General features: G+C 36.9%; 5 protein-coding genes across 6 annotated transcripts; 1 reads left to right on the plus strand and 4 right to left on the minus strand.

The window, feature by feature from the left end:
- Window positions 1-1,348: 1,348 nt before the first annotated feature.
- LOC103962703 (pentatricopeptide repeat-containing protein At3g02490, mitochondrial) lies at window positions 1,349-3,540 on the minus strand. The gene has a single exon (XM_009375456.3). It carries the CDS (start codon window positions 3,510-3,512, stop codon window positions 1,524-1,526), a length of 1,989 nt encoding a protein of 662 aa, XP_009373731.2. The 5' UTR covers window positions 3,513-3,540; the 3' UTR covers window positions 1,349-1,523.
- Window positions 3,541-6,821: 3,281 nt separating this feature from the next.
- LOC103962697 (stress-induced protein KIN2-like) lies at window positions 6,822-7,624 on the minus strand. Its single transcript, XM_018651277.2, has 2 exons — window positions 7,487-7,624; window positions 6,822-7,262 (listed from the first exon to the last, which is right to left on the minus strand). Exons 1-2 carry the CDS (start codon window positions 7,544-7,546, stop codon window positions 7,119-7,121), a joined length of 204 nt encoding a protein of 67 aa, XP_018506793.1. The 5' UTR covers window positions 7,547-7,624; the 3' UTR covers window positions 6,822-7,118.
- Window positions 7,625-8,656: 1,032 nt separating this feature from the next.
- Window positions 8,657-9,480, minus strand: LOC103962698 (stress-induced protein KIN2-like). The gene is made up of 2 exons (XM_009375450.2): window positions 9,342-9,480; window positions 8,657-9,117 (listed from the first exon to the last, which is right to left on the minus strand). Exons 1-2 carry the CDS (start codon window positions 9,399-9,401, stop codon window positions 8,974-8,976), a joined length of 204 nt encoding a protein of 67 aa, XP_009373725.1. The 5' UTR covers window positions 9,402-9,480; the 3' UTR covers window positions 8,657-8,973.
- Window positions 9,481-10,521: 1,041 nt separating this feature from the next.
- LOC103962699 (stress-induced protein KIN2-like) lies at window positions 10,522-11,369 on the minus strand. The gene is made up of 2 exons (XM_048578670.1): window positions 11,210-11,369; window positions 10,522-10,985 (listed from the first exon to the last, which is right to left on the minus strand). The coding sequence occupies exons 1-2, from the start codon at window positions 11,267-11,269 to the stop codon at window positions 10,842-10,844; spliced, it is 204 nt and encodes a 67-aa protein (XP_048434627.1). The 5' UTR covers window positions 11,270-11,369; the 3' UTR covers window positions 10,522-10,841.
- Window positions 11,370-12,199: 830 nt separating this feature from the next.
- On the plus strand, window positions 12,200-15,675 carry LOC103962700 (ribosomal RNA-processing protein 7 homolog A). Of its 2 annotated transcripts, none has more exons than XM_009375453.3 (9): window positions 12,200-12,608; window positions 12,980-13,071; window positions 13,171-13,317; window positions 13,655-13,729; window positions 13,861-13,977; window positions 14,080-14,226; window positions 14,418-14,515; window positions 14,938-15,151; window positions 15,417-15,675. In XM_009375453.3, the coding sequence occupies exons 3-9, from the start codon at window positions 13,257-13,259 to the stop codon at window positions 15,500-15,502; spliced, it is 798 nt and encodes a 265-aa protein (XP_009373728.2). In that variant the 5' UTR covers window positions 12,200-12,608; window positions 12,980-13,071; window positions 13,171-13,256; the 3' UTR covers window positions 15,503-15,675. The 2 variants fall into 2 exon arrangements, with proteins under 2 accessions (XP_009373728.2, XP_009373727.2); XM_009375452.3 differs by having other exon boundaries at window positions 12,201-12,608; window positions 13,168-13,317.
- Window positions 15,676-15,856: the final 181 nt, after the last annotated feature.

The raw sequence follows: 15,856 nt of genomic DNA on the forward strand, positions 1-15,856 counted from the left end.
GTTTCCGCTCTCTCACATGAAGTAAAACTCAAATTTGAGTGTAAGTTGACGAACATACTGTCCTAACTCATCACATGTACGTAATCTGCAGAGTTAATGGGCCGAAAACTTGAGATGTAAGTGTAAAACTCCTACCCATTGCGTTTGCTTTTAAGCGTCCAAATTTTGGTCCCCCACTGCACACAACTAGTAAAAACAGAGATAGGAGCTGTGTGGGGAAGCAATTGCTACTAATCATCAAAAGATGATGGCATTTTGTCACATTGTCTGTATGAATATCGCTTGTCTTGTTTCTTTCCTGCATTTTCCACAAAACCAGAAAGTTGAAAAATTGGAGAAAAATAAAATTCCAACAAAAAATTTCATGCCTAATGGCATGTTCAGATTGTACCTAATGGCATGTTCAGTCACACTCATCACGTTTTGCTCATTGAAAAGTCTCATTCCATCCATTTTGGCTTCCAGATTGGCATGCCTGCCTTCACCTCATCAAAAATCTCTTTTGGAGTACAGAATCAGGGGGAAAAAGGAGGATTCAACGTATGAGAAAGCGAAATTCCAAACAGGAAAGAAAATAAGATGTGGAGATTTAGCATGGTTTTGAAATCAATAAAGAGATTAATAAGAACACGATAGATATCAAGATGCGTAGATGCATTGCCCGTTTAACTGATCATAAATTATGCAGCTCCCACCTTCGTACACAAGATTTGCCGGAGACCTTAGGAAATCTGTTCAAATTTTATTGAAAGAAAACATACTAACAATCTTCAGTGCTAGGTGTTACGACAAAACCTAGTGTTTGGCCGGCGTTGCTTGAATGACTCAAAAGTTCAAAACACAATCAGGGAAGGGGCGAGAAATCTCCGGGAGAAGGGGTGAAGGGATACCCGTTATAAAGCATCCCTTCACCTTTGCTTCTCACAGGGAAAGAAAGCTTTTCCATACAATTTTGTATCTCTTCCCTGGCTGGACAAGTCTTATTCGTAGCTGAAAACCTAAAACCGGTGCGTCTCTTACCTATCTTTACTTCCATAGCAGAACATAAGGCAAGTTCGATGTCCTCTTTTATTGCTGATGATTTTCAGATGAAGCGAGGAAACGTCTTCGATCAGCTCCAGAAAATGACTAGCATTGTAGACAAATCAAAGTTTAGGAGTTCGGCATCTTACTCCCTACATAAACATTCGCCACTGCTTCTCCCGCAACCTCTTAAAGAAGACCAAGAGCTTCAAAAGCATATCTGGAAAATATAAGGGACGCTAAAGACTTTTGCAAGAAGTAAGCATTCAACAGAGATGTAATAGCCATACATGTTATCATAAGAAAAGAAAAAGGAAGAAAATCCTGGAAACTTCAATACCATTGATTTTATTTTCCAGCACCAGAACAGTTGAAAATACTTCCATGAATCATTAGAATATTAGAGGAGCAAAAGAAATATTCAAAGCCAAAATTTTTTGAACAAACGCTCTGCTACACTATCCTCGCGAAATACATTACAAGATACAGTCTAACAAAGCCTAAGCAACCCCCGCGGAGGGTGCACCACGTTCTCCAGATTTAGCAGAATAGAATAGATCTAAAACATCAGCATGGTTGCGGATGTAGCCTGGGCATTTGGAAAGGAAATTTTGTGCTTCACTGAGCCGTCCAGCCTTGAAATAGGCTTCAAATACATTGAGAAAGACAGTGGTCGATGGAAATCGCTTTGACGTCATCGCCTTCAGAAAAGCTAAAGCATCATCACCTGTTCCAGACTTTGATACATACTCAACGAATGGATCTATAAAAGGAGGAAATCCGTGGTTTTTCATAATACCCAGAATATTCAGAGCATCTTTAAATCCACCCTGAACCATTAATTGACTGATCAACAATTTGTATGTGGTATGCCATGGCTCGAGCTGCCTTTCATTGACCGAATTGTTGAGTAACTTGTATGCATCTATTGCCCTGTTCTTCCTGCAATACGCATTTACCAATAAATCAAAAGCATAACCAGCAGAGGCAGCCCCCTCTTTCTCAAGCATCTTTCGGAAACAATCGGAAGCCTTGTCGAGAGCACCAGCTACACAGTGACCCTCAATTAAGGATGACCATATCTTGTAATCCGAACTACGCCCAGAAGCTTCCATATTACTAATAAATTCACTTGTTGCCCCCTTTTTGCCAGCACTACTAAGCCGGAATGCAATCCTACTCTGCAAACCACCACTAGCTACAAGCCCACCTTCCTCCATTGCTTTGAAAACCTTATTGCACTCTCCATATCTACCAACACCATTCAGAGACTTAAGGACTGCATTCAGCATTGAATCTGTCAACACATTCCCGTTATCTGCAAAAATCCTCACAACTCTAGAAAATAGACCCATATCCAGCTGCTTAGCACCTGCTATTTTCCTCAACAGAAAGGTACAACAATGCACCGAAGGTTTATTTGAACCAGCCATTGCGAACTCATACAAGTCCACAGCATCCTTCATCATTTTCCTCTTACAAAATCGACCTAAAACTTTAACATATGTCTCCTGCTCCAGTTCATACCCATTGCTCCTCATTTCATCAACAACTTTCCAAAACCTATCTATGCAATCTTCCCTTCCCAATACCCTTGCCATAGCATTATAAGTCCGTTGATCATGTTTCAACAACCCACTCTCCTCCATCCACCGAAAAAAAATCAGTGCTTTTGCCGGCTCTGTACTAAGATTTTCCAACACCATTTTAACCATATCGCTAGAATACACCATACTCAAATCCCGTATTTGCCTCTCAATATCATCACTCCACACCTCATTTCTAACAATCTTACACACTCTCGAACAAATCTTATCCGGGGAATTGTCAGTAGACCCCGATGCAAACAACGCTCTCAATTTCTCAGCATCACCGTCCAACCCATCCTTCTCAAACTTTTCCAACGCTTTATCCTGCACCCATTTCGACACACCATACCCTTTCTTCTTCATAACATCAACCAAATCCCAAAACTCATTCACAAGCCCATTAACCCCCAAAACACTCAGCATCGAATTATACGACTTGGAGCTCAATCTCTCACCTTCAAACGACAAAACCCAATCGAAAAACCTCCTTGCCACATCAGGGCTCGACTCGAGGCTCTTCAAAACCTTCAACACCAACTCATGGCTAATTACAACATTGTTCGACTCCAATTCTTTCCTAATCTCATCCGAACCCCTAGGACTAGCGAAAATATCAGCTATAACTCCTTGATCGGAGTCCTTAAGCTCGAGTGCGGGCTCAGATGAGAGGCTGCGGGACAAGGGGTTTCTAGGGTTTATCGATTTTGCGAATCGGGAATTGAAAATGGGCAGCGAAGGTGAAAGCTTTGGGTCGAGAGTGTCAGTGTGGAACGAAGTGAAAAAGCTACGTGAATGGAGATTGGGTTGGGAGTTTACCTGAGAGTACGACGGCTTTATGAATTCGTGCGGCGGAGGGCGGCGGTGAGGTCGGAGGAGAAGCAAACGCCATTGCTGTCTCATCGCTTGGATCAGGGTTTTCCGGCCGAGGTAGCGACGATGGATGGATTTGCGCCTGTGACAGATTAGGGTTTTTGGAAGAGTGTACTCTTGATAGAATTGTGGAGTTTGTTAAATACCAAAAATAACCTCGTTTAGTTTTCAATTGCCACTCACATCGGTGACTAAAAAATGAGCCTCAATTTTTTAAATTGGCCAAAATGGTCCATGTGAAATTTTATTTATTGAACTGTGACAAAATCAAATATGGATCACATATTAAAAAGTTGAAATTAAAAAATTAGGTTAAATTGTAGCAAAAGTCTCTAGTCTATAACACGAGTTTAATTTTCATTCCTAAACTCTATTAATAGTTTCTTCAGTCCTTGAATTACGTCATTTGTTGTATTAGTAGTCTTTTTCATTAAGTTCGTCAACTTTTCTGTTAAGTTAAATGATAAAATAGAAATTCAAAAATATCTCGTGACATTTTCACACTTTGCGCTTATGATCAAAACTCCTTAAGAATTCACTAAATGATTTTAGTTTAAGTGATTTTTTTTTTGGCAGAGGTGGCCTCATCTGGTGATTTATAATAGAAGCGGTTCCCATTTGAAACTCTTCAACTACCAAGACTTAGATAGATAACCAACTGACCAGAAGCAATATTGTTTACTTGTCCAAATTGAATGTGTTGCTGAATCATTTGAATCTACGGTCCCAGTGATGTTTACGTATCCAAATTGAAGATGTCATCAGTTATCAACATAGTGTTGGTTACTTATCTAAACTGAAGATGTGTTGACGGAAGGGTTAGGTTAGTTAGTATTTTTCTTAGGTGAAAAGGGTTTCACGTAGAGCAAGGGTTTTCGCGTAGAGCGTTTGAGTTGAAGGACTTTTCATGTTGCAGAATCTCGTATATTTATACAATGGTTTCCAAGATAAACAACTTTGCCAAGGTAGAGTCCTAATGAGACTGTGTTTGCACGGCATTTACCTAAATATTCTCCCCTTATCTCTTTAATTCCATTTTAGCCAAGACTTCATCTTCATACAGTCTCGGCCTCTTTAGTTCCAACAAAAATTCTGAACTTTATCCTTTTATGGGAATGAATTAATCTTATTTGATCAATAATGAATTCCGAAATTCAAAATTTTGTAAATAGGCCGCAAGGAATTTTGAGAAGGAACTCCTCCTTAACTCTAATGAGCCAAGCTCTTTTCTTTTTTCAAATAAATTAAATATTTTTTTCTATATGAAAAGACCACTATACCCTTAAATTTGGTGGAAGCGAAGATAGATTTGATGGAAGGACCATTCATGCAGGTCATGGTTAAGTTAGAGGATGGTACAAACTAATATGAGAGTTCAGAGACGAAAATTAAATATGAGGTAAAGTTCAAGGACCTTTGCTACCACGTACCCTAATTGATTAGTTATTATATGGTTTTGATCATTTAAATATCAATTGCACAGCAAAAACATCACATAAATTAATCATTTAGCAAATAAAATCTATATTTTATTGTTTCAGCCAAAATCAGCCACCAGATTAGCCAGTGACTTTGCCAACTTTTTATAGACAACCTTCAATCTTAGTAGTTAGTTGAAGACATGAATTTTTGTTGCTGTAGTATTTGCTTAATTCATTGTGTTTGGTCCCAATTTATTGGTTTCTGACTTTCACAGTTTCACTCATGAAAAAAGGGGCATAAGGTTTCAGTTTTAATATTTTACGTACTGAAGTTTTAGAGTTTGTTTTACAAATCATAAGAATATGTAGTTTAATTCATAGGGGTGTGTAAACTTAAAAAAAAAATGATATTAAATTGTTCATTTTTTTCATTTTCTGGGTTTCTAGCCTCACAATTCTTCACTCAATTTCAATTAATTGAAGATAGCTTTGAGGTTTCAATTAATAAAATTTATTTGTACCATCCAGCTTTCTATCTTCTAAATATCTTTGCATATTTAGAAAACTATTTCACAAGGTGAATCCAGCCACCCAACTTTGAATATCCTAACTTTGTCCCTGCTTGTGTCACGTAAGTCATTCTCCTTAAGGTGACTTAATTCTTAAACATATTTTATGTCAAATCTTAAACCTTGTAAAACACATGTTTAAAAAGAATATTTATATAGAAGTGGCAGAACTGCAGATGTACCCTTCACATAAGGAAGAGGATCCTCTCCTGAGCGCACAGGATGGGAATCTTTCTGACCACGAAATCTGGGCCGTTCAAATTTAATTTAACGGTTATAATTATTATAACTTTTAGAGGACCCCCTGTTTGGAGCCGTTGGATTAATTTTGAACGGTCCGGATTTCGTGGTCAGGAGAATCTTCTTCCTTCACATAAAGCACATAACTCAACATGAATGAAACAAAATACATCACTTATCACCCTTTCGTCGCTTGTAGGGCCGTCTATTTTTGAGGTCTTGTGTGAAATTTGTAAAATGGGCCCTCTTTAAGATAGTTTTAAATTTTAAAAAAGTATGATAATGTATTGTCACTAGAAAACATTCACTTAAATTAAAACAAAGCCACTTAATACTACGATCAAATGGTATTCATCTTCACTTGTATGTGAGAGGTCTTATGTTCAATTCTCGCCAAAAGCGAATTTGAACCACATTATTGTTAGCCTATTGTGGGACTTAACCCACTCCCACACCCTCTTAGCGTAGATAATATCGTTTATTCAACAACAACAAAAAATAAAAACAAATTTTAGCACTCACTGATTGTATGTTTACAAATGTCCTTAATGATAAATAAAAAGAACTACAAACAAGAACCTTCACTAAATAATCAAAAGCAGTTTTATCTTAAACAACCAAACATGAAGAAAAAAAAAACATCATACCTCTAACTTTAAAGTTCACTTGAATATATAACATTGTTATATTATAAAATTAAGAAATTATCGCTTTTCAGGGTGTTATTATTGACACTCAAAAAATCTCATTGTACTCCAAGTTCTTATGTTTAGAACGAAAAAAAAAAAAAAATTTATGAAGAGTGCACAATGAGGTTTAAAGTGCTAACAAAAGCAATTTTTAAATATAAAACATTATTACGTAATATTAAATAGCAAAAATTTAAGGGATCCTCCAATTTGAAAACCTGTGCGATTGCACATTTTACTCTCTCTCAACGCCCCCCTCTGATCGCTTGATTGCCGTTAAATTGACTTTTATAAGCAAAACACCACTGCTTTTTAGCAACACTTTAATTATTTTAATTATCTTAATATCATGAAATAATATAAAAGTGAGGATTAAAATAATAGTAAAAGATGAAGATATAATTCTAAAAAACCATCACATAATGATGAAAAGTTCATGAATTAATTGGGTGAGAACTACAACGAACGGAGCCACCCTACGTTCTTCAAAAGAGAGACAAACATTAACAAAAGAAAAAAGAAACGAAAACCGAACAAGTGTGAAGCACACACCCAACTGAGAGCTCGACAACTTCCCTGCAACTGAGACGCCGAGGGGCTAAAGCTCTCTTTGTTGCAAACAAGAAATTAAAAACAAACCACTAAAAATGCTGTCGAAGAAGAGGCTCCATAGTTCCCTAAGACCCAAAAAGTTCAAGAACTAAATGCGAAAACGCTTCATTTGTTCATGCCGGTGGCGTTCTTGACTGCATCGGCAGCTCCCTGTGCCTTGGCCTGCATGTTCTGGCCAGCATCCTGCATTGTTTCCTTGGCAGACTGGGCGGCATTGTTAGCCTTGTCCATCATTCCACTGGCCTTCTCCTGTCAAATCCCAAATCATCCAATACAACACGCACACCTCAATCTCAATGCACAATCAATATTAAAGCAAAAGAAAACGTAACGAAAAACTGTTATTGACGCTCCAAAATAGTCGATCATGCACTAGAATCATAAGAACAAAGAAGAAACGAGTGCAGTATATATGACTATTTTAAAACGCTAGCAACATTTTAAAACGAAAAATGGAGATGAGTGAGGGTTACCTGAGCTTGGCCCTTGGCCTCTCCAGCGTGGTAGCTCATCTTCTGGGAGTTGTCAGCCATTTTCTTCTTGTTGGAAATTGGAGTAAAAAAACACTTTGAAATCGATTGAAGTTCTTAGAGATGGTAGTTGATTTGCTTGATGATGAAATACATACAGTCGGATAGGTTTATATAGGGTTTTGGACCAGCTGAATGCTCGACACGTGTGATGCCAAGCGTAAGTCACTCCCGGACTTCCTCCGAGTATTGATAAGGGGACCAACCACGTGTCGCGTTATTACTTGGGATGGGCCTTTTGACCAGGAAGCTGTTTATCTCCAGTGGTAGTTGCTAAACTTTTATCCCAAAGGGATCAATATACCACTAATTTTTTTTTTTTTTCAAAAAAGAAAATAGTTGTATTGATATATATTTTGATAATAATTTCATCAATGGGAGATTAAAAAACCAGACTTCAGTTTATCAACCCACCTCTTTTATTACAAAAATTCACTATTGTCTCTTAGTACGTCATTCGTGTAATTGTCACGTGATGCATAATTGTCAATAAAATCACGTCAAAACCCATCAAATATTAATAATTACAGTTTCAAATTGTCCTAAGTTTCCAATTCATAGAAACATAAGCTAAGGTTCTCTAAAACTTAAATGAGAACATTTCAATTTTCAAACAAATACATGAATGTCTAATCAAAAGACGAATTACATAAAATTATGTTACACAAATACGTCTTTAAAAAAAAATCTTTCAACGTGAATGATCGTGTCACTTCACTTAAAGTGCTAACAAAAGCAATTTTTAAAAAGAATTGTTATTAGCACTCCAAAAATATCATTCTACACTTCAAACTTTCTATATTAAGAAAGAAAAATACACTTGTGAGGAATGTAGAATAAGATTTTTAGAATGCCAATAACACTTCCATTTTTAAATATATAACTTATTACATAATGTTAAATGGAAAAAATTTAGGCGGCCCTTCAAATTTGGAATCCTATGTTATTGCACATTTCGCTTCCCCCTCAACGCCACCACTAGTCGTTTGATTGCCGTTAAATTGACTTTTATAAGCAAAATACCACTGCTTTATAGCAATATTTTAATTATCTTAATATCATGATATAATATAAAAGTGAGGATTAAAATAAAAGTAAAAGATGAAGATATAATTCTAAAAAACCATCACATAATGATGAAAAGTTTATGAATTAATTGGGTGAGAACTACAACGAACGGAGCCACTCTACGTTCTTCAAAGGAGAGAGACAAACATTAACAAAAGAAAAAAGAAATGAAAACCGAACAAGTGTGAAGCACACACCCAACTGAGAGCTCGACAACTTCTCAGCAACTGAGACGCCGAGGGGCTAAAGCTCCCTTTGTTACAAACTAGAAATTAAAAACAAACCACTAAAAAAGCTGTCGAAGAAGAGGCTCCAAAGTTCCCTAAGACCCAAAAAGTTCTAGAACTAAATGCGAAAACGCTTCATTTGTTCATGCCGGTGGCGTTCTTGACTGCATCGGCAGCTCCCTGTGCCTTGGCCTGCATGTTCTGGCCAGCATCCTGCATTGTTTCCTTGGCAGACTGGGCGGCATTGTTAGCCTTGTCCATCATTCCACTGGCCTTCTCCTGTCAAATCCCAAATCGTCCAATACAACGAACACACCTCAATCTCAATGCACAATCAATATTAAAGCAAAAGAAAACGTAACGAAAGATTGTTATTGACACTCCAAAATAGTCGATCATGCACTAGAATCATAAGAACAAAGAAGAAACGAGTGCAGTATATATGACTATTTTACAACGCTAGCAACATTTCAAAACGAAAAATGGAGATGAGTGAGGGTTACCTGAGCTTGGCCCTTGGCCTCTCCAGCTTGGTAGCTCATCTTCTGGGAGTTGTCAGCCATTTTCGTCTAGTTGGAAATTGGAGAAAAAATACACTTAGAAATCGATTGAAGTTCTTAGAGATGGTAGTTGATTTGCTTGATAATGAAACTCACAGTCGGATAGGTTTATATAGGGTTTTGGAGAAGCTGAATGCTCGACACGTGTGATGCCACGCGTAAGTCACTCCCGGACTTCCTCCGAGTCATTGATCAGGGGACCAACCACGTGTCGCGTTATTACTTGGGATGGGCCTTTTGACCAGGAAGCTGTTTATCTCCAGTGGTAGTTGCTAAACTTTTATCCCAAAGGGATCAATATGCCACTAATTTTTTTTTTTTTTTCAAAAAAGAAAATAGTTGTATTGATATATATTTTGATAATAATTTCATCAATGGGAGATTAACAAACCAGACTTCAGTTTATCAACACACCTTTTTTATTACAAAAATTCACCATTGTCTCTTAGTACGTCATTCGTGTAATTATCATATGATGTATAATTGTCAATAAAATCAGGTCAAAACCCATCAAATATTAATACTTATAGTTTCAAATTGTCCTAAGTTTCCAATTCATAGAAACATAAGCTAAGGTTCTCTAAAACTTAAATGAGAACATTTCAATTTTCAAACAAATACATGAATGTCTAATCAAAAGACGAATTATATAAAATTATGTTACACGAATACGTCTTTAAAAAAAATCTTTCAACGTGAATGATCGTGTTACTTCACTTAAAGTGCTAACAAAAATAATTTTTAAAATGAATTGTTATTAGCATTCCAAAAATCTCATTTTACACTCCAAACTTTCTATATTAAGAAAGAAAAATACACTTGTGAGGAGTGTAGAATGAGATTTTTGGAATGACAATAACACTTCATTTTTTAAATATAGAACATTATTACATAATGTTAAATGGCAAAAATTTAGACGCCCCTTCAAATTTGGAACCCTATATTATTGCACATTTCACTTCCCCTCAACGCCACCACTAGTCGTTTGATTGCCGTTAAATTAACTTTTATAAGCAAAATACCACTGCTTTATAGCAATATTTTAATTATTTTAATTATCTTAATATCATGATATAATATAAAAGTGAGGATTAAAATAAAAGTAAAAGATGAAGATATAATATAATTCTAAAAAATCATCACATAATGATGAAAAGTTCATGAATTAATTGGGTGAGAACTACAACGAACGGAGCCACTCTACGTTCTTCAAAGGAGAGAGACAAACATTAACAAAAGAAAAAAGAAATGAAAACCGAACAAGTGTGAAGCACACACCCAACTGAGAGCTCGACAACTTCTCAGCAACTGAGACGCCGAGGGGCTAAGGCTCCCTTTGTTACAAACTAGAAATTAAAAACAAACCACTAAAAAAGCTGTCGAAGAAGAGGCTCCAAAGTTCCCTAAGACCCAAAAAGTTCTAGAACTAAATGCGAAAACGCTTCATTTGTTCATGCCGGTGGCGTTCTTGACTGCATCGGCAGCTCCCTGTGCCTTGGCCTGCATGTTCTGGCCAGCATCCTGCATTGTTTCCTTGGCAGACTGGGCGGCATTGTTAGCCTTGTCCATCATTCCACTGGCCTTCTCCTGTCAAATCCCATATCGTCCAATACAACAAACACACCTCAATCTCAATGCACAATCAATATTAAAGCAAAAGAAAACGTAACGAAAGATTGTTATTGACGCTCCAAAATAGTCGATCGTGCACTAGAATCATAAGAACAAAGAAGAAACGAGTGCAGTATATATGACTATTTTACAACGCTAGCAACATTTCAAAACGAAAAATGGAGATGAGTGAGGGTTACCTGAGCTTGGCCCTTGGCCTCTCCAGCTTGGTAGCTCATCTTCTGGGAGTTGTCAGCCATTTTCGTCTAGTTGGAAATTGGAGAAAAAATACACTTAGAAATCGATTGAAGTTCTTAGAGATGGTAGTTGATTTGCTTGATGATGAAATACTCACAGTCGGATAGGTTTATATAGGGTTTTGGAGCAGCTGAATGCTCGACACGTGTGATGCTACGCGTAAGTACTCCCGGACTTCCTCCGAGTCATTGATCTGGGGACCAACCACGTGTCGCGTTATTACTTGGGATGGGCCTTTTGACCAGGAAGCTGTTTATCTCCAGTGGTAGTTGCTAAACTTTTATCCCAAAGGGATCAATATACCACTAATTTTTTTTTTTTTTTCAAAAAAGAAAATAGTTGTATTGATATATATTTTGACGATAATTTCATCGATGGGAGATTAAAAAACCAGACTTCAGTTTATCAACACACATCTTTTATTACAAAAATTCACCAGTGGCTCTTAGTACGTCATTCATGTAATTATCACGTGATGCATAATTGTCAATAAAACCGCGTCAAAGCCCATCAAATATTAATACTTACAGTTTCAAATTGTCCTAAGTTTCCAATTCATAGGAACATAAGCTAAGGTTCTCTAAAACTTAAATGAGAACAATTCAATTTTCAAACAAATACATGAATGTCTAATCAAAACACGAGTTACATAAAATTGTGTTACACGAATACGTCTTTAAAAAAATCTTTCAACGTGAATGATCGGGTCACTTCACTTAAGAATCTAAAAACGCAAAAATATCACACTCGACCCCTTTATAGTGGGCCCAGTCGGCCCATCCACCCCCTCATGCAATCAAACTTGAAAAACTTTTGGAAAATAGAAAATAAAGGGCAGAGAGTAAACTTGAAAAATATTATGGGAGTCCCTGATATTTTCAAAATTTACACTACAAGCACGTTAAATTTATCAATTTATATTCCCGCCACACCCACCAGAAAAAAGCCACCCTAAACCCACCCTCAACCCGCCGCTGGAGCAGCCTCCTTCTCCCTCTTCATTCCATTCGTGCAATCACCGGAGCTCCAAAGTTTTCAACTTTCTGTATATTTTTGTTCGTTCTTCTCCGCCCAAAAAACCCTTTTCTTCTTCTTCTTCTTCTTCTTCTTCTTCTTCTGCATTAGTTTCCAGCAGATTTACAGATAAGAAGAGAAAGGAGTCTGAGGAGTAGGAAAGTCGGGTACTTGAGATAATTGGGAACCGGGTTCGATACAACCCGAAACGATCACGGCTTTCTAATCTGCACACAGAGTCAGTGAAAAAGATGGGAACGAAGGACAAGAAGAAGACCCATAAGAACAAGAAGGTTGCCCAGCCAACTTTGGAGCTTGTTGAAAAGGGTTTGTCACTTTTCATATAATCAATAAAGTTATATTTTTTTCTTACCCGTTTAGTTTGCTTCTAACTTGGGTTTTTGATATTTTTTTGGAATTAAATTTCTGGGTGGTTTGAACCTAAAAACTAATTGTTGAGAAAATTTGATTTCGATGATGAATAATATGATATAAAATAGATGCTATATACTTTGGGAAATTGAAAAACTATGCATTTAAAATGTAGTGGATGTATGTATAATTGTTCAATGTTCATCATCATGGAGGCAAAATCCTATTTGATAATTGGATTTGGCAGAATTTGGCTCCCTGTATCTGTATTGATACGGCGAAGAGTTTTACCAAGTTGTGATTTTGTTGTTTTTATCTGTTTCCAGATAAAAAATTAGGATCTGCCGAGATTAGAAAGAGAAAAAGGGCAAAGGAAAGCGATGCTGATTCTCGAAGGTTGTTCAAGTCTTTATTGAAGGTACATTGGATTTATGTTTCTCATGTGTTAGGTACATTGTTAGGGCTATAGATTTGGATTGAACTCAATGTTCTCCGTTTGCTTTTGTTGTTTCAGTAGACAATTCAGCCAAACCAGCCAAAGATAAGAAAAAGGCAAAACTAACGAATAAAAGGAAAATAAAGAATGCGAAGAACTATGAAGCTATGGAAGGCAAGAATGATTATCCAAATACGGACACTGATGACAATTTTTATGAAATAAATGGTAAGTTGCTTCTAGTTGGGTAGCATTACACTGTAATAGTTTTCAGGGGAACCACAGTTATTGTGTAATTTGTTAATAGTGTCCTGGTGCATTCAAGTACCTTTTTGGGGGTGAATATTGAAAATTTACAAATTGCCAAAATCTTTGCCTGTCTGTGTTTTGTTTTGCTTTATTTGTAAGTCGGAGTTGTTTTCTTGTTTTCTTTTTCTCTAACCTAAGGTCTCTGCTTCCAATTTTCTCTCTCAAGCTGTATGGAAATGCATTTATGCTTTTGAAGTGTCGACCATAGAATCCTTTCCTGCTTTTAACTTAATTAAAAGAATTTTCTTTCTATTAGATGATGGAGTTGCGGATCAGAGCCCATTTGAAACTCAGGAAGAGATTGAAATTGGTGAAGTGCTCACTAAGGCTGGTAAGGAACCAAAATTGGAAATTATGAATAAGTGGCAGCTTTTGTTTGATCTGAGCAGAGTCATTGGATGAAATTTTTATTGCAATCACTTATAAGGTCAAGTGCTCATTGAGGTTCTCCTTTTATTGTAGGTAAGTCAAAGAAAGCTAAGAAAAAGAAAAAGAAGGATCGTAATTCGTTAGAGTTGGTGAAGTCACCTGAAAAGGAAGTAGAAGCTGGTCAGGAGAACAGCTCAAAAGGGATATCAGGTATGATTCTTGAATTTGAAACATCGCTTTGTATCCGAGTTATCACTATTTCATTGCAATCAGTACTTTTCTACTTTTAGTAATGATAAATTGTCAATGTAGGTGTACCCAAGAAGGCTTCAAGAAAGAAAAAGAAGGATCTTGATTCGTCAAATTCTAAGAAGACACTGGAAAGGGAAGTAGAAGCCGATCAGGCTGATGTTTTCCTTATTTCTTCTGGGGATGAGGACTCTGCGAAAGGAATGAAAAGTATGAATTACTGAATTCAAACTACTCGTTGGTGTATATTTTCATATTCTAAAGCCAACAAACCTATTAATAAGTAAATACCTATTGATGATAAGCTTAAAATTATTTGATTTTACAAAATTCAACATATCTGATATTAATTTCCCTTTTTTACACTGTACTCCTCTTATTGAGATTTTCTGAATCCTCAGAATGGATTATGGAATACCATCAAAGTAGACCTGGGTTAAAGGTACTGCAGCAAAGAATTGATCAGTTTATGGTTGAACATGATGAAAAACTGGAACAGGTAATTTTCCTCTTCCATGCTACAAATACCATGCAACTGGAGTATTCAAACCAGCCGTTTGGACCTTCGCTCTTTATAACACTGTTCATACTGTCTTAAATGACATATTTGTACATGCTTGAAGATCTATAAAAACCGGTTTCGTGTATGTTGCGCCATCTATAAACACATATGGTATTAGCTGATGGGCTTTGTTTTTCCTTGTTTTGAAATTTGGCCCGCATGCTTATTCTTCATGGAAGTATGCTACATATTCCTGCCTCTGATCTCTCTTCACATTTGCCCATGTAATGTGGGAATGTATAATCTATATTTTATTGGTGTTGTGTGGTTCGTGTATGTCCATCTGTTTATATTCACTGTGCGTAACTTTCCAGTTGATCAAATGTGTACTAGTTCACATATATGCATGGCACATGCAGGAAAAGAAAGAGAAAGAAGCCCGTGCTGCAGATGGAGGATGGACAGTTGTCGTACATCATAAAGGAAGGAAGAAGACCACGGATACTGAGAGTGGAATTACAGTAGGATCTGTTGCCCAGGCTGCTTTGGAGGACAAGGTGGCCAAGAAGAAGCGCACAGAAGTTGCTGGGCTAGATTTTTACCGGTTCCAAAGGAAAGAAGCTCAGAGAAACGGTATGTTAATCTTACATATAAAGTTTATCTTGTGTTAACCTGAAAAACGACACCACGTTGGTGAAAATGTTGCATATGCTGAAAAGCACTCCAATTATGAGCATGCAGTGGCATATTACATATGTTTATGTTGTCGTTTCCGATGAATTTTATTTTCATAATTTACACACGAAATAGTTTTGATTTTGAGAATAGTATCATATGTATTCTTGTTGTTTAAAGTTGTGCAAATACAGCAAAGCGCTAATAAGATATGTCCCTGCAGAAATTATGATGCTCCAGAGCAAATTTGAGCAAGATAAAAAGCGGATACAGCAGTTAAGAGCGGCTAGGAAGTTTCGACCTTACTGAACGCCTGAAAGTTTGTACGAAGAAAAGCCAGGAATCTATTGTTCTTATTCATAATGTTGAGACATGAGTAGTAGTAGGCATGTTGCGTAACAGTTTTGCACCCTGTATTTATTTTTCCGCTTGTTTCATCAAACGTAATTGATATCCATGGCGATTCTTTTTCTACCAGAGAATCCACATTCTTCATACATTAAGCTACGGATTATCATCGAATGGCAACGACATATTCGCTATTTTTAGACAAATTGGCCTCTGCTCCCTTTTTCTGTCTTCCTTGATGCCTTTCGGCTTTCCTTTTTAGGTCAAATCTGGCGTTCCTTGGATTTGTACAAATCGAATGCCCAATGCCCAACA

Source organism: the organism of the source record quoted next, unplaced genomic scaffold (assembly GCF_019419815.1).
Source record: "Pyrus x bretschneideri cultivar Hongxiangsu unplaced genomic scaffold, Pyrus_bretschneideri_v1 Contig13, whole genome shotgun sequence".
Lineage (NCBI taxonomy): Eukaryota > Viridiplantae > Streptophyta > Magnoliopsida > Rosales > Rosaceae > Pyrus > Pyrus x bretschneideri.